The 21,527-nt window shown below is 39.2% G+C and overlaps 2 protein-coding genes across 3 annotated transcripts in view; one reads left to right on the top strand and one right to left on the bottom strand.

Annotated features, from left to right (window-relative positions):
- Nucleotides 1-100: 100 nt before the first annotated feature.
- On the top strand, nucleotides 101-8,986 carry ITGB1BP1 (integrin subunit beta 1 binding protein 1). The gene is made up of 7 exons (XM_059831978.1): nucleotides 101-127; nucleotides 1,712-1,812; nucleotides 2,679-2,757; nucleotides 3,477-3,613; nucleotides 4,818-4,910; nucleotides 7,741-7,890; nucleotides 8,619-8,986. The coding sequence occupies exons 2-7, from the start codon at nucleotides 1,741-1,743 to the stop codon at nucleotides 8,688-8,690; spliced, it is 603 nt and encodes a 200-aa protein (XP_059687961.1). The 5' UTR covers nucleotides 101-127; nucleotides 1,712-1,740; the 3' UTR covers nucleotides 8,691-8,986.
- A 295-nt stretch (nucleotides 8,987-9,281) lies between these two features.
- Nucleotides 9,282-21,527, bottom strand: part of ASAP2 (ArfGAP with SH3 domain, ankyrin repeat and PH domain 2) — a 98,820-nt gene continuing 86,574 nt past the window's right edge. Inside the window, exons 24-28 of one of the 2 annotated variants that reach the window (XM_059829828.1) lie at nucleotides 20,526-20,694; nucleotides 18,709-18,785; nucleotides 16,943-16,998; nucleotides 12,905-13,027; nucleotides 9,282-11,928 (exon numbers count right to left, since the gene is read on the bottom strand). In XM_059829828.1, the coding sequence (XP_059685811.1) occupies nucleotides 11,854-11,928; nucleotides 12,905-13,027; nucleotides 16,943-16,998; nucleotides 18,709-18,785; nucleotides 20,526-20,694 (500 nt within the window). In that variant the 3' untranslated portion in view covers nucleotides 9,282-11,853. Of the gene's footprint in view, nucleotides 11,929-12,904; nucleotides 13,028-16,942; nucleotides 17,056-18,708; nucleotides 18,786-20,525; nucleotides 20,695-21,527 lie in introns of both variants that reach the window. The other variant, XM_059829820.1, reaches the window with a different exon arrangement.

Here is a 21,527-nt window from a genome sequence, read left to right as displayed (position 1 = left end):
CCGCGCCGTGCCGTGCCGCGCATGCGCCTGCGGGGCGGAGCGACCCGGAAGTGGAAGCGTGCGTGGGGGCCACGGGCTGAGGTGAGGCGCTGGCCGCCGGCGGCGAGCGGGGCCCGGGCGGTGCTGGGTGAGGTGCTCACTCGGGTGTTGAGGTCGCGGAGGTCCCGGCAGCGGTGCTGGGAGGAAGGGGCTGAGGCGAGGCGGGGGCGGGGGGGCTGCAGAGGGTCGGTCTGCCCTCGGCTGGGGGAGCCAAACCGCCGCTGGGTGCCGCCCGCTGTGACAGGTGCCGCGCTCCCGCCTTCCCCCCGCGGCGGCCACCGCGGGCTCCGCCTCTCGCCTTTCCGTAGGAAGCGGGTTTGCCGTTTTATCGTTTATCAGGTTATCATTTGGGGCTAGGGGTAGAAACAGGAAGAAAAGGATAACGCGGGACGCGGTGCTGCCCGGCCTGGCTTCTCCGTGCTCACCCCGCCGCAGGACCCGGGGCCGGAGGCAGGACGCGATGCTTCCTGCATCCCTAGTGGAAAAGATGCACCGCAGAAAATGCGTGTGCTAAGCAAGGAGCTGCTAAGAGCTTCTTAATCATCTAATGTATTAAAAAAGCTTGTAAAGTAGTGTATATTAAGTTGTGCCTTCCTCAGAGGCTACCGGCAGAATCGGCAAATTTGCCCGTGTTCTAGCAGCTGCTGCGCTGAAGGAGGGGCTGCTAGATCCATGCTGGTGGCTGGAAGGAGCCCAGAGGGACGTGGGTGTGCTGGGTACCGCGATGCCTTGCTGCACCACTTGTCGCTGAGGGTGGCTTTTGGTCTGCTAGGGACCAAGTGTTTGTTTAATGACAAACACAGCAGCAGTTTGGGGACCGTAATCCAGCACTGCATCACACATCTAAGCTCCTCCTTGTGCATCTTCCGTTATTTTCTGCAGTGTGAGCTGTCTTCAAGAGGCTGTCTTCCTCCTTTGTCCTCTTCCACCTGCTCAAAATTTCTGAAGCTTTGTAATTAAAATATTCTTCTCTGAAGCTGAGAAATAGGATTTCAGCACTCCCTGACTGGGAGCCAGCTTTCTGCTTCGTGACCCTGGCTGGCCAAATGTTAAGTGAAGCAATTGAAGTAGTTGGGCAGATACAGGAGAAAAGCTTCTGGAATACTCTCAGAACTCCTAGTTACTCGGTTTTAAGGCAGTAAATGTAACATGCTTCTTGCTTTAATTTTCAGGAACATTAAGTAGTAATGGCTGCTCCTAGAAGTATTAAAATCAGTAGTTCTTCAGAAGTAGGGTGTTTTTTTTTTTTTTTTTTTTTTAATGAGAGCATAATCTTTGGAGCAGGGATTGCATTGGATGCACTTTGTAGGGCACTTAGATTATTTGTAATGACAATGTAATGCTTTTAAGTAGGAATATAAATTTTGAATTTTGTCTTGTTTCTAAATCTAAATCTTTATACGCATTAGAAACTGACCTTTGCAACAGTCTGTAAAGTAGGTAGCAGCATTTTCTTTGATGAATCAGAAGGATAGGGAAGCTTTAGCAGAGAGCTTGAGGGACTTTCCCCAGTCACACATGAAGAGCACCAGAGGGACATTCCTACTCCCGTTCTCAGAGTCCTTAACAAGTTTCCAGTTTTTGTCCACTTTGGACACAGTCAGTCTGGTCTTTGCCAGGAACTCCTTCCCTTGATGATATGACAGCTTTAATTTTTATTTTTCCTACCTAGAAGATCTTCCTTGATCCAATTATGAAAAAATGTTTAGAAAAGGAAAAAAACGACACAGCAGCAGCAGTTCACAAAGCAGTGAAATCAGTACTAAAAGCAAGGTAAGCTGAATTTGGTATATTTTCTGTTTATGGAAGCACTTCCGTTTGTTACAAGTTGACAGTTCAGTGGTTCGCTTGCACTGATGATAGGGTGTGATTTCCATAAAATGCCACATTCCAGAAGGAGAACTTTCTACTTCTACTATTTCTCAGATTGTGTTATGAGAGTTAAAAAACCCTATCCATTATAAAGCCCTTGTTTTCCGAGATGAATGCTTGATTGCCTCCATAGTGAAGCCCACAAACACAAGAGTTTCTGGCAGCACATAGTAGGGTTTGGAAGAAAAAGCAGTATGTTTGTTCTGTAGTGGTAAATATTGTCTTTAAGAAGGTACCTGGTGCTAGGTACCATGAATGAGTTTATTCTTCAGTACTAGTTGGTTACTCAGTATCTCTAAAAAGTATTCTTCATTTTGAATAATGTGTCCATTTTGTCTGATAGGTTGAATATTCTGGATTTTCCAAGGTGCCGTTTCACTTCCCTTGCACTGCTATGTTATTTCAAGCATTGGTGACAAGCATGTAGTTGTCAATTTCTTCAAGTTAAGATGCAGTACCAGAAAAGTCTGGACATAACCTTAAGGTTCATTTTCTCTTTTTCTTTTATTTCCTCCTTCTTTGAAAATATCTGTGGACTTCTCAAGGGTTCCTGCTGAATTTATATCAGTCTAATCTACATTGAGGCAGAAAGGTAACTTCAGGGAAGAAGTAGATGTTGTTTTTTTCTCCTCATTTTGCAGTGCTGCTTAAGTAATTAGAACATAAACACTATTTTATTAAAAAAAAAAGACTTGAGGCAGGGCATCTAAAAGTGAATTGTTAATATGTTCTCAGTAACTTTCTGATTATGCTAATTTTTTTATTAGTCTGTAGATTCCAGTCTTGGGGGACTTTCCAGGTCTAGTACTGTGGCTAGTCTAGATACAGACTCCACGAAAAGTTCAGGTATGTAATCAGAGTTTGAGCAGATCTGTATGGAGCAGGATTAACTTTATGTGTGTTCGTATAAAAAAGCAGAAAATGGAAAAGGTTAAAATATCTATTTTTAATAATAGTGAGTGAATCTGTTATCCTGTTGACTAATGCACGCATAGTTCTAGGCTTCTATAGTATTATTAATTATTAATCTAGGATTAAGTCGCTGTTTTCGAAGTAAAGTGTCTGAGTAAGAAAAACTTAGTTGTGTTACCAGTCTGTTACACAGTATAAATCTGGTATAACTTTCTGGAAGCTATGCTTCCTGCTTTTATAAGTTTACATTTGCACTGAAATAATGGAAATAAAATTTGATTTTACTTGTTCTTGCTCACCAGATCACAGCGCATCACTGTTGGACCAAACAGTTCATTTAAAAAATATACATATAAAAGTAGAACCAGCTTTTCTACGTTTTCTGATTTAAGGTTGTTAACTCCAAATTTGAATTCGTATAAACAATGCTATATCATGGATTCATATGAAACTGTTGCCTTTACTAAGGGCTGTTCTGAATCAATCCAGGACAGTTCATTAAAGAGAGGAGTTAATATACTGTGGTAAAGTTAAGTGTTTGATGAAAGTCTGCAAAAATTACGGAATTTAGTAAGTTAGCCCCATTAACGCCAATTAGAATAGCATTACTGTTCTGGAATTCTTCAGAATTGCTTTGTTTTATTCTGTTGCAGGACAAAGCAATAGTAATTCTGATACATGTGCAGAATTCAGAGTTAAATATGTTGGTGCCATTGAAAAATTGAAGTATAATGAGAGCAAAAGTCTCGAAGGGCCATTGGACTTGATAAATTACATAGACGTTGCACAGGTAAGTGGGTTACAAAAGACAATACCAACGTCAGACCATCTTAAGCTTAGGTGTATTTCTTTCATATTATCATGTTGTTGTAAATTTTAGACTTCCTAGAATAACGTAGCTTACTTGAAAAAACATTAAGCTATGAATCTCAAAAGCTGTCACACTCAATTCCATCCTATTGAGTAACTGGAGAAGATGCACCCAAAAAGCCGTTCTGAAGAAGCAGACTCAGAGCGAAGGCCCTTTTTGTGAGTCACTACTAAACAAGATTCCGAAATGAAAGTTGTTATATTATCTTCAGCACTGTTAGGATTAGTATCTGGGAAAGAATATCTCCTCCGTGTTTCTTCAGTAGTGTAGAAGTTTTCCCGTAGAGGAAAACGTCAAGTTTCTGCTTACAATCACAGATGAACCTGTGACCAAAGAACCTGAATAATATTTGGGTCATCCTTGCCCAACTGTGGTTGCCTGTACTTATTTTTGTACTGAAATCTGTAACTGGTTGTTCTCATTAGGTAGTTGATCGTTTGTATCTTTGAAAGCACAGAATGTCTGTTTATCTTACAGCAACTTGACATTACAAGTATCTGAATATATGCTAAAACTATTTTTACAGCCAAATAACAAAATCGCTGCCAGTGTGGAGCATAGATCACCCAGGGTCAGTGTAGCACGACGGAGCATGCATTATTTTTCAGCCCATCTGATCTGACCACAGGGCCAAACTGCCCCCTGAGATGATAAATTCCTTTCTGGAATCATGTAATACGTAGACTAGACTAGACTAGACTATTTCAGTTAGAAGGGACCTACAGTGATCATCGAGTCCAACTGCCTGACCATTTCAGGGCTGACCAAAAGTTAAAGCATGTTATTAAGGGCCTTGTCCAACTGCCTCCTAAACACTGACAGGCTTGGGGCATTGACCACCTCTCTAGGAAGCCTGTTCTGATGTTTGACCACCCTCTCAGTAAAGAAATGTTTCCTAATGTCAAGTCTAAACCTCCCTGAATATATTTCACATAAAGTTAAGGGATTGGATGAGTGAAGAGTGGCAAGCAAACTCCACACAGCAAGATATGGGCAGGGTTAGTGATGTTGCTGATGCAGTGGACTGAAGTACACATAAACGCATTTTCTGTTTTGTATCTGTATCTTCGTTGTTCATGTTCTCCTGTCTGCACTAAAGGCTTTTGTTTGTTTCCCTCCAAAGCAAGATGGAAAGTTACCTTTTGTTCCAGGTGAAGAGGAGTTTATTATGGGAGTTTCCAAATACGGCATTAAAGTTTCAACATCTGATCAGTATGTAAGTGATTCACAACAAACTGTCTTTTTGGTGAGAGTTGAAAAGTGCTTTTATTCATTTCTCTCCTAGATGATCTGTGTGACCAAAATGTCACTTCTGGCTTTAAGCAGAAGTAAAACAAACAAACAAAAAAAGCTTTCACAGCAGCACTGCTTCATGTCATACCTCCTCAGGTCTCTATATTTTCCTGGTTGGATTGGTTGGATTTATGCCAAGAATCCATTCCTTTTGAGACAGAGCACCAGACAATAGGCAAGCAAGCCTTTATGCTCTTTGGGCGCATCTTCCTTTCTCTGTGGCTGTCCTGCCATCCTCTCACATTGAAAAGTAGCATGACTGTGGTGGCCAAGACCATAGGTTCCTCAGCCTGAGTTAGTAATGCAATTTCTGTTGATGCTATTGTGGAGAGGAAAAAACAAAGGATGTTTTTTTCCAGAATACCTGAGTTGTCTTCCTCTTTAAAGTTCCAGCCTTGCACTCCTACTCCAAGAGTGGGAGTTCACTCCAGCATTAAAGGCTCATGATTCTGCTTTATTGATAAAGTCTATTTCTTGATTGCATCATTTCCTACATGTAGTTTCTTTTCCTTTAGCACACTTCAAGTAGCTTTTTTGCTAAAAAGAAAAATCTGGTCTCTTCCCCAGGGCCCTCCAGTTGCCTTTGTGTAGCTTTGTGTTGGAGTCATGTGGTTTCCTTCTGGTTGCCCTCAGCGCCCCAGATACCATAAATACTTGGCCTTATGAAGTCATGATCCATCAACAACCCAGCAATGCCTCTTCATAAAAGCCTCAAGTATGAGGATGGTGAATAGCATTGCTCAATAGCTGCATACTCTGAAGAGAGCCAAAAAATCCGTTCAGAAAATAAAACACTTGTTTCTAATGCCTGGGAAGAAGTGTAGTAGTTGTTACTCAGACTCTGAATTCTTTTGGGTTCTGTTTTTGCTGTCCTCCTAAATTCTTAATTCTCACTAAGAGCATAGGTTCCACTATTATTTAAATTCCTTTGTACTTTGATAAAGATCAAATAGGTAACTTTAAGACTTTTATCCAACATTCTTCTGGCTTCAAGCTGAAAGCATGCACAAGCTGATAAAGCCTTCTGTAATTAAGCTAGCTTGCAGTTGCATTTTACTGCATTGCATTCTGTTTCCCAAATTCTGGCTTTTTGCATCTGTGTCACTGTTGACATTTAATCTGTCCTTTAGTGTGTTAGTCCATCTAACTCTTTCATAGAATTACAAGATGGAAAGGTTTTCTCTGCATTCATAAAAAGAATCCAGTCTTTTATGACTTTAGGGAAAAGGTGAGAGTTCTGTGATTTGTAGATACCTTTGCAGGTGAATAGGCAGCTATTTATTTCAGATGCCAAAAAGAGAATTGACTGAAAGATACAAAATTTTTCCCCATGGATTTCAGCCAACGTTTGAGAAATTATTTCATTAGTGACTGAAATATGTACAGATATGTAATTCATTCATACATTTCCATTGTTTGTGGATGCAACCACTAGAAACCAAAGGTGAAGTATTTACAGAAGTCACACGGAAGCTTTGGCCGCCTTCATACTCCATTTGCGTGTATCTGTACATTATATATATGTATATACATGTATCACACACTTCGTCCATCTGCCATCTCATTTCTCTCTCAAATGTAGAATCCCCTCATAGCCAAATATCGGATGAATTTACAGGGGAATTCTATCCTCCCTCTTTTAGTGATAATCCACGTGCACATTAGTACTGTAGCAAGTTCCAAGCAAGTAACTCTAGAAAGTTAGTTACAAGTAATTTGGAGGCAAATCTTGGCATCTTTCATACAGAGACTGGAGGGTTGATCCAGTAAGTTCCGCATCGGCTCCAGCTGCCTTCAGTGTGGTATGATAGTTGGTGATGGTATGAATAATTGTGAGTGATTGCAGAGTGAGTGTCAGGGATGGAGATGTTTTTCAGCAAGGGGATCTTACGAGCTCTGGTAGAAGGCTCTCCCTTCTACAGCTTCTGTATCACAGTGGATATTTCTTTTCATCCTTCAGCTACTGATAGGGACAAGGTGTTTGATGCCATGAACATAGAAAGAGCTGTCTTGAATTTGTAAGACCCTAGAGGTGGTATGACTGGAATAAAGCAGATGAATATTATTAGGTGGGTAGGATAGCTTGAGAAGAAAGGTCTGCAGAGACCTTGTACTGGATGACATCAACCAATCCCTTTTTGGAATGGCTAAGATCAGAACTGTTGAGACTATGGTGAAACCCTGCAACTGCAGTGGAGAGTAGAAGTCTCCCAGACTAGCTCTCTGGAAGAGTCAAGGCCCAGGCCACAAGTGGCCTGGCTACATCCACATGGCTACCCCCCCTCCACCCCAAAGCAACTAGCCTTGTCCATACCCTTTTCTGGGAACAGTTTCTCTTGTGTACCCTTCCTGGAATTGACACTGGGGATTGTCTGGAAAAATACTGGGAAAGTAAAAAGTTGTTTTAAGTTACCTCTATGCCAGAGGTAGGTACAGAGTGTACCTACTCACAGCGGGTGAGTGAGGATAGGAGGGAAACGAAGGCATGCTTTTGTAGGCCAGGAATATTGTCGACATACAAATGCAATTCTAAACTAGAAGCAAAAATTAAAGTTAAAATTGTTAAACCACCATGTATTTTTTAAATCTTGACTAAAGTCTCAATTAAAAAATCATCATTTTACCAAGGAATACTTTTCTTCTGTAAATAAATCTGAAGTATTCTTTTGTAAGAGAGAGAATCAAAACAGGTGGAAAACTGAAATAGCTGTTGCACTGTTCCAGAGTAACTTTTATTTGCCACATGGTTTCAGGATGTGTTACATAGGCATGCTCTCTATTTAATTGTACGGATGGTCTGCTATGATGATGGTCTGGGAGCAGGAAAAAGTTTACTGGCTTTGAAGACAACAGATGCAGCCTCTGAAGAATGCAGCCTCTGGGTATATCAGTGCAATAGTTTGGTAAGAGTTTATGTTTACAGTATTTAATTTAGGTATCAGTATTTTGATTGTAAAGGGAAATTCTAAAACCCAAGGCCTTTGTGAAGGCTTTTTGACAGAAGGGGGATTGCTCAATTAAAAAGAGTGTAAATGTGCCCTGGCTGAGGAGGGGAGAAAAGCCCTGCTGACTGCATTTGAACAGCTTTGAGGAAAAATACCTACATTCCCTAAAATTGCTAATGAAAATTGGCCTGACAAAGCTCTTTGCGATCTGAAGAGTGCTATCGTAGCTGCTAAGGACAATCCTCCGTTTGTGTTTTCAAAACCAAACCTCTTAAGATCGGACAGAGCAGGGAAGGATTGCGTAACAAGTCTGGTAATAGAGCATGCATTCATATTTATAAGCAAGGGAAGTGATCTCTTAAGAGTGGAAGATTTCATTGTCAAGATACTGTAATATGACACACACCCTTAGCAGCACTGGGGGAACACATGAACTGACTTCCTGGATGCTAGTGTCGTGCTATGATGAAAGCTAACAACTCTGACTTGTTTCAAAAGAGCTCATTTAAAACAGCTTCCCACATGTCATTGCAGACCACGGAAATCAAATTAAATCTCACTTGTGCTACTCCATTTTGCATGTCTCTGCCAAAAGAATGATAAAGGTCACATTCTGCTTTAAATGGATTTTGAGACGTTTAGAAGTTCTTCAGAAAGTGTTAATGTGCCTGTTTGGATTCTTTTAGGAACAAGCACAAGCTATTTGCAAAGTGTTATCTACAGCCTTTGATTCAGTTTTAATGTCAGAGAAGTCCTGATTTTCTTCAGCAGCACGTGACTGCGTAGTACAAGAGACCTTTGTGTGAGGAGGAAATGGGGCTCCTGTGCGATACCACAGACTGGCTGTAGCTACACACAAACCTAGAAAAGACTTGCTGTGCAAAGAAGAGCCATGCAACCTTGCACATGGTACTTTGTCATTCCCCAACATGACTTGAAGAAATGATTCCATCTTCAGTTTCCAGGACAATACAGAATTTTATACTTAACATTATTTTTTTTCCTAAATCGTGTTTTGTATATTAATGTCAATATTGTAGAAATGTAAAATAAAACTGACACTTGCTTCTATCTCTTTGTCTGAAAATGTTAATACAGATTTCCGTTCTGCTTAACATAGATACATTAGAACAAAACAGCAAGAGCAAAGTGCTAATATGTGGTGCTTTACACCTCTAATTTAATCTTAGGTATGCTGTCTACACAGTTTTGATGTTTGACTAAATCCACAAGATTTACATTGATTTTGCTCAAGTGCTACGTGTTTGTATTTCTTGTTTTACACACTAAAAAGAACAATCTTGCTTAAGCAATGCAGAGTAACAGAAGAGAAGTAGCCAGTGATTTTAAAAGTAGTTTTATTTTTCCAGACATTTGACTGGTTAACAAGAGTAAAATTTATTAATCATGCTCTAATTATAAATCACTGCATCCAGGACATTGAAAATAAGAGTTGATTTTAGGTTATACAATATATACAGTTGCTCTGCAACTAAACAAAATAAAAACAACTGAATTGAATATTATACATCTCATAGCATTCTAAGCTGCATTTTAAGTGTCACTTGCTCCTTTTTAAACAGTTAACACAGCAACCTAATAGTCTGTCTATTAACAGGTTTTTTGAATCATCATTTTAATCAGATTTGAAAGTTGTATGAAATATGCCAAAATTTTGGACTTAAAATTCTTAATTTTATATTATAAATAGTTATCTACAGGCTCTAGAATTTCTTTTTCCTCTGCCAGAGGAGCAAACTTGGAGAAACATTGAAAATCTAGGGATAAATTTTGCTTAGCTGCTCTTTATTGGTCCTCAAGATTTTATCTGTCTGCACTGTTAGTGCTATTAAGTTGTATTCTACAAGTTTCCTAGTTCCTAAGTGACCAGTGAACAAGGTTGTGACGTTTTAAAGTGTATTCCTCTTCTAGCAGAACTCAAGGAAAATTTGCATCATTATTTAACTTTACGAGTTGTTACATACACTATAAGATTCTGTGTTAAAAATACTGTACATTAGGAGATCTGTGCAAAATAATATGCCCATTTACTCTCTAGACTCTATCAGGGATAGAAACATACAAAATAGTGTTGCAAACTGAACATATCAGTAAGTGAATAAAACTGTAGTGCTAAACTATTACTCTATTGTTTTACTGGGAACTTTGAAAATACGGACTAATTAGCTTCAACTTGCAACAAAAATATCTTGAAACATTCCAGTTTGTTCCCCATTTACACTGCAGCAACAGCATCTAGGAAATTAAAGTTATGCATATACTTGGCTGTACCCACACGTTGGAGAGGCTATCAACCAACTGTACCATTTAGGAAAGGCGATACAAGGCAAGATCAGTGTTGCTCTTCCAGCACTAACGCAATGTGATTTTTCTCCAAATAAGCATGTATGGTCGTGGCCCATTTTCCATTCTGTTCAATATGAAATGGCCAATTTAAACACCGTTTGTCAGAAATTCAAAGTTCTCTTGATAAATCTAGAGATACAATGTTCACGAAACGTGATCAAAGCCAATGTGACCTAGACATTGATTTTTCTTATCCTATGCCATCAGTTGTTTCCTGTAGCATAAGCAAAAGATGGTACAATTTCACAATATACAAGCATCAAAATGATGCCAGATTTGTAGTGGTGTTTTGTATTCCATCAACCTACTGGGAACCATCCATGGCCTAGCCTTTGTTCACAAATTAGTAAAACAAATTTTAACAACAGTGTAGCTACCATATTTGTGGGTATATTATATAAATACAGAGTGAGTTAGCAAACTATCATTGTTTGCAAGGTAGTGGCACACAAATTTTATAAAGCAGAACATAACGTAGTGTACTTGTGAGGTGATACCTTATTGACCAAGGATAATTATCTAAGTGTTCCACCAAACGCATTCCCTGTGTGAAAACATTGCTGGATGATTTAAGAAAATTCAAGAACTTAAAACCAAAGTCTAAACACTATAATGAGACAAGCGTAAGAAATGCTCTGCAATCCATCATCATGGTTAAGTACATTTCAGGAAGTGCAGTTTTCATATCCTTGAGTTAAATGTATTAACTTGTCAATATTGCCATAGTTTAGTTAACCAGCAGTAGTCACATTAAATGACCAAAATGGATGTAACATACATGAAGAACATTCAAAAAACAGGTTCTACACACGTGCAGCATAGAAAAATGAAACAGTCTCAAGCTCACAAAATCAGAACCAGAAAGTTCAACGACTAACACAGATTTCAGATAACTTTAAGCAAATATCTACATCCATTCTGAAAGAAAGAAGTTTCTCTTGTGGTAAACTGAAATACTTTTTCACTTTTACCTGGCCAAAGACACCCGCTTAAAATAATTTCTCCCGTAATAGTTGACATCCTGGATGACAGCCAGCATGGCAAGATACTGAATGAGTCCAATTTAGAACTACGCAGCAGCTTGCATGTTTTGGTTCCAACACTTCAAATGGTATCGAGAATTGGATTAATTCACTGCCCCATTAGATGCACACAATTTCTTTGACCGGGGAAGCAACACTGAACTGTGGTATTGTTATAGTACAAAAGGGAGAATAAAATTAGAGTGAATTGATTGAAAAAACATTCATAAAGTTGTGATGTTCACACACTTACATGGATTTTGATTGTTAAAGCTTTTCAGTTCACCTCGAAAAATACAGGAAGAGTTGGGGTTTTTTGAAGTGTAAACTGCTTATGAGAAGTTTCCACATAGAAAAAAGTTTTAAAAGTCCCAAAATCAGAACGATGGCAATAAAAAAGTAAGCTACAGTACCTAGGACTTGGGCAGTGCTCTGGCAAGGTGTCTGCAGATAGGTAGATGAAATGAAATAGAGCAAAACTTATTTCTATGACTGCTGGAAATGAGAAATGTCTCCACTTATCAGTAGCAATTTAGTCAACAATAAAGTGCACAAATGAGACAGGGAAAGCTCCTTTCCGACTGGGATCTCCATCAATATGACCAATCTGAAAGAGTCCAGATATTTTTCAAGTTAATCTCAAAAAGGCATTTCAGTATCACCAAAATGAATACCAGTGACCTTCCTGCGTGTAGTACAAGCCTCTCCCTACATCTTTTCTGCAGTGGTTTTTTTCTTTTGTGAAAGAGAAACATTATCAGAAAATTCAGTCCTAGAAGTGCATTTGTTACTCAGCTACAGACATTTTTTTTTTCCAAATTCTGTTTTATCCAGTTCTTTGAAAGTAACACCTCTTAATGCATTACCACTGCTTACATCATTTCATTTCAGTGCATTCTGCAATGGCTGGCAGCCCATATTCTGCCTCTGTTAAGTTGCTTCTGCTTCCCCCTCTTAACAATCACTGAAAAGTAAAAGGATGGATCAAGTTTCAACAGTTCTGGGGTTTACATGAATCTATTTGTGTTTACACAGCATTCTTGTCACTTTAGATGCAATTTGAAGTTCTATTCTTTGCTAGCTAACAGAGTAAGTCAACTGTTTTCATGCATAACAATTTCCTAAGACTTTGCTTTAGTTGATGAGGCTCTGGAGTGTAAATAGTTGAGATGGTTTCCCAGCTCAAATAGACCATTTCTCAATCTCAGTCAGCGGAAGAATTAGGGCAATACAAAGCTGTCTTCTGAGGCCCACCACACAGCATCTTCAAGGAAGATGAAATAGTAGCAGATTCTTTAACTGCTGACATTCCCCCAAGAATTTCTTGAATCACAGAGACCATGTCCCCTGTATACTGTGAACCCTAGTAATCAGTTGTTTGGGGTTTTTTTGAATGAGAAAAGCCAAAAACTTATCTGAAGTTTGATTTCTGTACACAAGAAATTTCTGGAATCAGGTTTCTGTGAGATGAAACTTTTCTTGTTATTTGGAAACGCAACAGGGGATCTTCTGAAGTCAGTGGCAACCTCTAGATTTCATTTATTTCTTTCAAGGTACATTGATGGAAAATGCAAAATACTCACCCACCACTCCTGATCTTCCTCACCATCAACTACAATAATATCTCCCTCTGAAAAAGTTAGCTCATCTGGGTTATCTGCTACACAGTTGTAAATTGCTTTTACTCTCTTGGGTTTAGTTTTTGACTGAAATATAAAAATAAGTAAATGTTAATACAGCATGGAAGAGCCAGAATAGACTTGGAGTTGATCTAAATAAAGCTTCAGAACTGCTTCCAACCATTATGTTTCATAGGTTAGAGTTCAGTTACATCTTTTATGGTGGGTGCTCATGCTTCAGGCTGAATTCGGCAGCATTCAAAGCCTTTTGGACCCACTGTGCCACCAATGTGGGCCAGGTTTCCCTTACAATCTTCCATTTTGGCTTATCCAAACCTCTCTTCAGAGATCTACATCACTGCAGCAAGTATGATTTTATTCAGAAGATGGGGTGATCAAGATCAAGTGCTACACAGCAGCAGCATTATCAGAAAGAGGCCAAGGCCACCTGCCAATACACCCCTTCTTAATTTGCTAAACACATTTCAGCAGTGTACAAACCCTCCGAAACATCCTCTGCCTCTCTGTAGTGCTTTGAGGACTGCAAGCCACAGGAGTGGTTTGTCAACTCTTCCAGTAGGAAAGTTTAGTAAGGAGTCACAATATTCCAATATTGCAGTGGAACTCCAATCCTAGTTGTGTTCTATTTGAAGTGATGCCAAAATTGTTTTGCTCTGGTATCACAGTATCCACTACCCTAATCTCACACCTCTCCCAGTGCAACACAGCTTGCTGCTGCATTTGTTTTCAGCCTCCTCATTCTCTATTGCAGACCAACAATAATGCTACCTACATAGTGTTTCCATGCAAGAAGTGGAGAGGCACAGGACCTGGAGGCAGAGCATAAGCTTTCTACCTTGAGTCCACTTTTCTCCACAGTTTGCCCAGCCATAGCTAGCAAAAATCTCTCCTTTCTATCCTAAGATGCCAGAGCAGTGCTGTAAGTGCCATTTAGGTCAAGAGATGTCTGTTAATGCAGTAGGTGCTTGGGACAGAGGCTCCAGATGGGATAAGGAAAAGAAGGTCTCATCACCATCCTGGAGTCCCCCAGGGACTGGTCCCAGTCTCTAGTTAGGTCAGCCATGAAGCAGGAAGCTTGTGAGGGGAGAAGAGACTCCATCCACAAGTCTACTTCTCTGCAGCAGCAAAATGCTCTGCTGTGGACAGTACTGCCCAACAGCCTCTTAATATGCACTTTGTTAGAGCTGAGTGCCATGCAGAAAAAGATGGATGTGGATGGGGAAGGAGGGAGGTAGCGTGATTGTTATGCTCCTCTGTAAGCATCCATTTGCATTTTAGTATAAAAAAACCTGACCTGCCCAGACCAGGCATACCCTTAGGCTCTATCTGTGGGGCACACCCCTGTGAGCTGGCAGCCTTGCACTGCATCATAGCAATTTTGCCAGATGCTCCATTTCAGTCAAGTTACAGTCTGAACCACAACCACCTTTTAGGTTAAGAGGGAAAAGCTTCACATCAGTACAACAGTGATATAATTACTAACTTCAAAGTGCAGTAATTACAGATATTTCTTGTTCTTTACAAGGCAAGGAAATTAAAATACATCCTATTCTCGGAAGACTAAAATATTCCAGGAAAGCTTCCCATGTATCTACAATATGGTTTCAAAAATCTAAAATATACATTGGGGGGGGAAAAAAAAAAGATGCATCAGGAATTCCCATCTGAAAACAGGCAACTGGGCAAATAAATGCACTGTACAGGAGAAAAGCCACTGGCTACATGTGCATGTACAACTAGATCTCTCTTTTCTTTACTCAAGGAACACTTCTGCAATCATTTCCTAAATCTTGGCTGGCCTCTGGATTCTCTGGCAGGGCAAAGACTAAGCAAAAAAGGCTGGAGTACAAGGCTAAATGGGGCGATTTAGCCAAAGTACTTTAGCTAGAGTGATCTAGCTCAAGCTCTTTAGCTGAGGAGCCCTTGACTAAATCTCAGCTAAGATGCTTTTGCTAGACTGACTTAGCTAAAGCACCTTAAGTAGCACACACTCTCTGAGCCAGGTTTCGCTTACTTCTCTGTCCTATGGCAGAAGAAAATAATCCAGCTGATTTTCTCAGTCTCACAAAATTCACCCTACTGAAGCCCTAGAGACATCTGGAGAGTCAGATTTGTTCTTCATATTATGTACAATTAATATTAAATTGTGGAGACACTGTGACTGTTCCTAAAAACCAGCAAGGATACCCCATTCACTCATAAGTAAAGCAATTTGTCTCATAAAATAAAGAAGGAGAGAAGAACATAGAGAACTACAACCTTAATTTATACAGAAAGCCAGGTAAGGAGCTGTTTCAGAACTGACAGATGTGTTGAAAGGATGTAGCCAGTGCTCACACCTGAATGCCAGAACACACAACAGAAACTGTCATCAGGGTCCAACAGCTTCACAGAGTAAATGTGGCAATTTCCATTGGTGCATGTAAGCAAAAGGGGTAGATATTCCATTTTACACTAATCAGACCATTTAATTTTATTGTGGCTTAAAATGTGAAAGTTATTTAATGCAAGACAGACAGTAACTTGGTTGAACAAGAGTGGGGGAGGTAAGAAAACAAGATTTTATACTCCCAACTAATGCAAGATGAACTCCAGATGAGAAACAGCTAATAGGAGTTCTAAGAGCTCAAAACAAAAGTGCAAGGCTACGCAAACAAACACACTCAAATCTGTCCTGGAAAGTTAATATTTCAGTAGACATGGTTAAGGAAAAATGGATGAAGGGAGAGAGACAGAGGGTTGAAGAAGGCAGGTCTTTTTGTTGCAGCCCATTAATAAGACAATAACAGAGCCAGGAACAGCACGTCTCCTACCTCTCAGTTTATTATTTACCTACTGAACCACGGTCCTACACAGAATGTAAAGCATGGAACAGCCCAGACCTAGTCACACAGAGCATCTCAGAAAGCATGGACTCTCTATATCGTGATTTGCTTACTGCAGAGAAATACTGTAATGAACAAGCATATGGACGTTTTATGTCTATCATACAAAAGAGCAACACAAATTTGGAGCAAGGACCAAAGACCCAGCTGAACTACACGTAATGTAACAGCTCAGCTGACATCTAGAAGTACATCCCTTTACCTACACCAGTATAAGAATACAGGCGTTGACACTAATATGTGTGTTATCATTCATGGTCCTAGATTATAAATAATAAATAAGAGTATAAAAAGGCCACACAACCTGATCAAGAGTCCTCGATCAAGAGTTCATCTAAATCCAGTACCTCTTTTCTAACAGTCACTGTAAGGCTGGGGGAGGGTGCAGAAGTAGAATATACAATACTTCCAGCACGACACTTCCAGCCTTCCCCGTCACCCTTCAACCACCTTCTGGTTGGGGATGTCTCAAGTCAGATGTGGTTTCTGCGTATTTACCAAGAGATTTCTCTCCTGTCATCCAGTGAATACATGACAAAGAGGTGCAAAGAGAACCAACTGCACAAAGAACCAATTTCTTTTGTTTTGAGCTTGACTCCTACTAGTCTTGTCTGAAGCCATTTGATCTACCTATATGAACAACTGTGACTGTATCTACTTCCATTACAAAAGTAAGCACAAAAGCTCCCTTATTACTTCCCTGAAGTTTAAGAATGAAGTTACATATGATGTACAAGTGACTCACTCACCAAGCTTACCTAACTTCAGTAAGTCAAACCATACATTCTATGGATTGTGCCAGTCACATTTGGATACATGCAAAGAATCCATACTTCTTTTCTTTGGTTTCTCTTGTTTTTTGTTGTTGGCTTTTTTTTAAATTTAAAAACACATACTATCATATAGGAAATGCAAGAAAAGAAAAGTTTTCATAAATATTTAGTACAAGTCATGCACATATTTAAGACTGGATACAGACTTTGTATTTTTCATCATTCTCACACCTTCTCCATAACAGGATATGCTATTATGTCAACAGCGTGTTTGACAGAATACGGAAATTTTAATAAAATCAAACCCCAGATTGTCTACTTACTATTTGTGATTTCCTTGGCATTGGTGCTGGTGGCTGGATCTGTGCCAAAGTATTTGTTGTAGAACCAGTTTGCGTTACTGGAATTTCGCACACAGAAGACGACTCTCCTGCTGCTAAGGTAAGTAAAACAAGTAAATTTTAGGCATGCTTTAAAAAAAGTAAGAGTGATGATACAAATTGAAACCAAATTAATTATTCTTTAAAGGATACAAATGATTTTATATCCCATGAGTATTTATTTTCTAATGGTTCTCTCTAAATAACTGAACAGAATTTTTCTATCCTTTTCCTTACAAAAAAGGCCTCTTTTCCCAAAGAGCTAAGACCTTTAATACTGCAGATATGCTAAAAGAGAAAAAAGCCTATAAAATAGATGAGAGCAGAACCAAATATCCCAAATATCTCATTACAGACTGTGGGCTTTTAGAACCCTTCTTTCCTAGTAAAGACCATCATTATCAAGATGCTGTATCCTTCACAGGACACTCCTGACACAGACGGCAGATAGTCATTAGCAAATTCTTCTTGGGTTTGTCAAGGGGAAATAAAAAAGAATCACAGTAAGAACCAATGAACATAATATACACAGTGCAAAGGGAAACTGGGTAGGAGAAATTCCACTACAACCACCACAGAATCCACACAAACTTTGCTTTCAACGTTTTATTGAGATGACGTTATTGTAATGTCCCAAAGTAGTAGTTACTTTGAGCAATGCAAAAAGCAGAATGAATAATGAACTCTGAAAAATGAACTCTGTTCATTTTCATGAAAAGAGCACTATCAATTTGCAATTTAATTAAAAATGACACTATATGAGCTTTAGATTTTCAAACTAGAAACACATTTTTCTATTCTAAAATGTGTATCTGTTACCTTGTTTATGACACATACAAACTAGAGAGTAAACTAACTAAAGTCTTCATAATGCATTCTTTGTTCGAGTGGGGTGTAGGTGAAGTTAGGAAAGCTAAAGCCCAACTGGAATTGAATCTGGCAAGGGATGTCAAAGACAACATAAGTGCTTCTGTAAATACATAGGTAACAAAAGGAAAATTAGGGAAAACGTGGGCCCATTGCTCAACGAGATGGGGGATCTGGTTACACAGGACATGGAAAAGGCTGAGGTACTGAATGCCTTCTTTCCCTCAGTCTTTACTAGCAAGACTGGTCTTCAGGAATCCCAGGTCCCAGAGACCAGGGGAAAACCTGGAGCAAGGAAGTGCAAAGTCCTGCAGCTGGGGACACACAAGCCTATGCACCAATATATGCTGGTGGCCACCCAGCTGGAAAGCAGGACCAGAGGCAATGGGCACAAACCGAAACTCAAGAGGTCCCACATGAACATCAGGAAACACTTTGTTACTGTGAGGGTGACTGAGCACCGGCACAGGTTGCCCAGGGAGGCTGTGAAGTCACCATCCTTGGACATACTCAAAAGCCACCTGGACACGGTCTTGGGCAACTGGCTCTGGATGGTCCTGCTTGAGAAGAGGGGTTGGGCCATATAACCTTCAGATGTCCCTCCCAACCTCAACCATTCTGTGATTCTGTTTCTTATTACATGGCCCCATTATTTACATTAATTGGCCCATAAATCTGTACATGCAAAAAGAGCTTGAAGCATCAGGACCTAAACAGTCAAGAAAAGAAACAACAAGAATGCTGGTAATGACTGTATTCACACGTGCAAGGTAAATTAAAAAAACCAACCCACTCTCCCTTAGGCTGTTATAGCTTAATTACAACAAAATAAATCTCTAAACCACAATTACCAGTTTGTTGTAGAGACCCAAGTCCTCTGGAGTGCCCTTTGTTAGTTAAGCCAGATGACTTCTCAGTCCTGTGCAGGAAGTTAGAAATTCATCCATTTAAGAAACAAACAAGAACTTGGAACACAACAATACAGAGTATTTTCCAAATTATAAAATTCTTGTCATGTCATCAGTATATTCTGGTGACAGCTATTTTGCTTTTAAAAAATACTACTTTGCCTCCATATTTTTGACTACACCAATCATAAGTTGCACTTAATTTAAAAATGTAAGGCAGAATAACAATATAGGTTCAATTACTGCAATTTGTGTAGAGCAGATTTTCTTTTCCTAAATTCTGAAGTTCCTTTCACTGCTATTTTAAAATTCTTTGTTAAAATTATATATCCATATTAGTCTGTACATTATAGCAAGCTCCAGCAAGTTGATTCTCCCTTTTACTTAGTATGGTATATGCAATCAAAGGAGTAGAAAGGGAGCTCAAAGGTCAAAGGTTGTTTACCTCTTTCATTCACAAAGGATCAACCATATACATTATTTATCTCACATACTCATATACATGTCTCTGTATCTTATAACTATCTAAGTTTATATAGGCTGTACTCTGCCAAATTTTCAGTGTCAGAGAATCCAAAAACTTCCCAGACAAGTTACTATGGTATTTCCCTATGCTTACTTTCGGAAAGCTTTCCCTAGTGTCTAACTAAATTATTCTTGCCACAACTTAAACAAAAGTTGTCTTTTTTAGAGCCATCATGAGATGTAAAAAGGAATGGCATAACCCAACACTTTGTACATATTTGAAGATGTGTATCTATGCTACAATTTCATTTAAAAAAAAAATATAAGAGAATCTTATTTCTTCCAAAATTTTCTCACAGGTGGTATTTTCTAGACTTCTCATTACTTTATTGATCTCCCCTGGTTTCTGCCTCACTATTTTGTATCTTTATTTTAGTGCAATACCCAAAACTGAACACAGTAGTCCATCTGAGGCATCAATACCCAAAACTGCACACAGTAGTCCAGCTGAGGCATTACTGATGTTGAATCAATTGGAAGGATTAATTCATATAGTTTGCAGGCTATAATCAAACAATACTATTTCTCTTTGCCTCTTCCACAACAGCATGAGTCGTCTGACTTACTTTTACCTATGATTCAGTATGTCCTTGCAGATCCTTCTCTTAAGGACTTTTGCTTAACCATACTCTGCTGTTCTCCATGCTTCATTTTTGTAGTTGATTGTTCTTAAGTACTAAGTGTTGCTTACTGAATGACACCCCTCTTCTCCCTTGACTACTACTCCAGTTTCTCAAGGCTGCTTTGGTTATAAACCTGTTTTCCAGTACACCTGTCCCTCCTAACTTTGTTTCCTGCAAATTTAAAAATGGTATTTTCTGTTCCAGGTCTCTCTACTCCTGCCATGAATGAAAACATTGAATGGAACTGAACCTACGCAAAGCATGTGAACAATAAATGGCACAATCAGACATACGATCCCGTTACCCTTTCTTTGTTATTAGATGAGAATTAGAAATGGATTATTCTTTGTGGCTTCTTATTTCCATGGCAGCTAAGCGTTCTGTAGATATTCTACACGCCATACAATCTTAAATCACTAGGCTGTCTCGTTTTTACTGCAATCTGCTCCCATAGTGTCTGCCTTCTGTTCATTCACGTACTCTAGAACACATCATTGGCAAAAGTATGCATGCTTTATAGATGACTTGCATATTATACACCATAAAATTGAAAAGTTACTAATAATTATGAAGTATATTAAATACTAAAATGACATCAGTTACCCAGGAATAGGCTTTCTTTGAGAGATTCTACTAGGAGGTTGTGGGGGTAGTGGTGGTGGGGTTGGCTTAGTTTGTGGAGGAGCTGGTTGCTGTTTAGATTGCTGGTTCAAAGCTTCTATAATGCTGGCTGTCTTTGCCACTGGAGGCGGTGGTGCTGGAGAAAGCACATCTACAGAAGAAAGTTAGACAGTAAAATGGAATTGAATTACTATTTACCATTTTGTTTCTTAGGTTCTCATCCACAGGTTTTCCTATTACAGGATTTACCTCCATCCAAGAAAAATGCTTTACTACATGTAGTTAACAACTTAAACAAAGCAATCCTTCCATTGGAAGGAGGACCTCTTTGGAAAGAGGTTTACCTTGTGTTTCACCTAGACAAGGTCAGAAAGCTCACAAGTACTTCAATTCATAAAAGCATTAAAGTACAAGCAAAGAAAATCCTTACCAAAGTAAGAATTCTTGAAAATAGTAGATCAGAATATATTTAATAAAGTGCTAACGTTGTTTGCTCAATCAAGGCCTTCAGTTCATATTTTATGGAAAAGTAACTAAGTGAATAATATCTGAGAAATTTTATTTAGAGGAACATCTTTTCTTAAAATCCTGTTATGATTAACATCTAACTGCACATTAGGCTTAGCAATTAATTAAAATTTCTATTGAATTCTTGAAACCACCACAACAGCAGCTGGCAATGCATTAAAACATCTTTTTGCATTCCTATGTCTGCAAGAATCAAGCACAATGTGGAGACATAGCTGCAGGCCTACATGTAACACTCATCTTTACAACTAGTGAGAAATGCAGCATTAAAATGATACATAAAAGTGAAGAGCTCTTTAGCTCTAGTAGTAGATAGTACTTCCTGTTGACCCTACACTACACCATACAGTCCTCACTGGAATATCAGAGAAGACAGTTCATACAAAGTTACTGGATGGGAAGGACAGGCCAAAGCTACAGTCACCAAAAGAGGAAGTATGAGTTGTGGAAATGGAA

Source organism: Gavia stellata, chromosome 2, assembly GCF_030936135.1.
Source record: "Gavia stellata isolate bGavSte3 chromosome 2, bGavSte3.hap2, whole genome shotgun sequence".
NCBI classification, from domain to species: Eukaryota; Metazoa; Chordata; class Aves; order Gaviiformes; family Gaviidae; genus Gavia; species Gavia stellata.
Note: the sequence above shows the minus strand (reverse complement) of the source record. Positions and strands in the feature narration are given on the sequence as shown.

Coding starts and splice junctions, on each gene's coding strand:
- ITGB1BP1 (XM_059831978.1), top strand. CDS start 1,741: ATGTTTAGAAAAGGAAAAAAACGACACAGCAGCAGCAGTTCACAAAGC. Junction 4,911..7,740: donor TTTCAACATCTGATCAGTAT/GTAAGTGATTCA, acceptor ACATGGTTTCAG/GATGTGTTACATAGGCATGC. Junction 7,891..8,618: donor TATATCAGTGCAATAGTTTG/GTAAGAGTTTAT, acceptor GGATTCTTTTAG/GAACAAGCACAAGCTATTTG.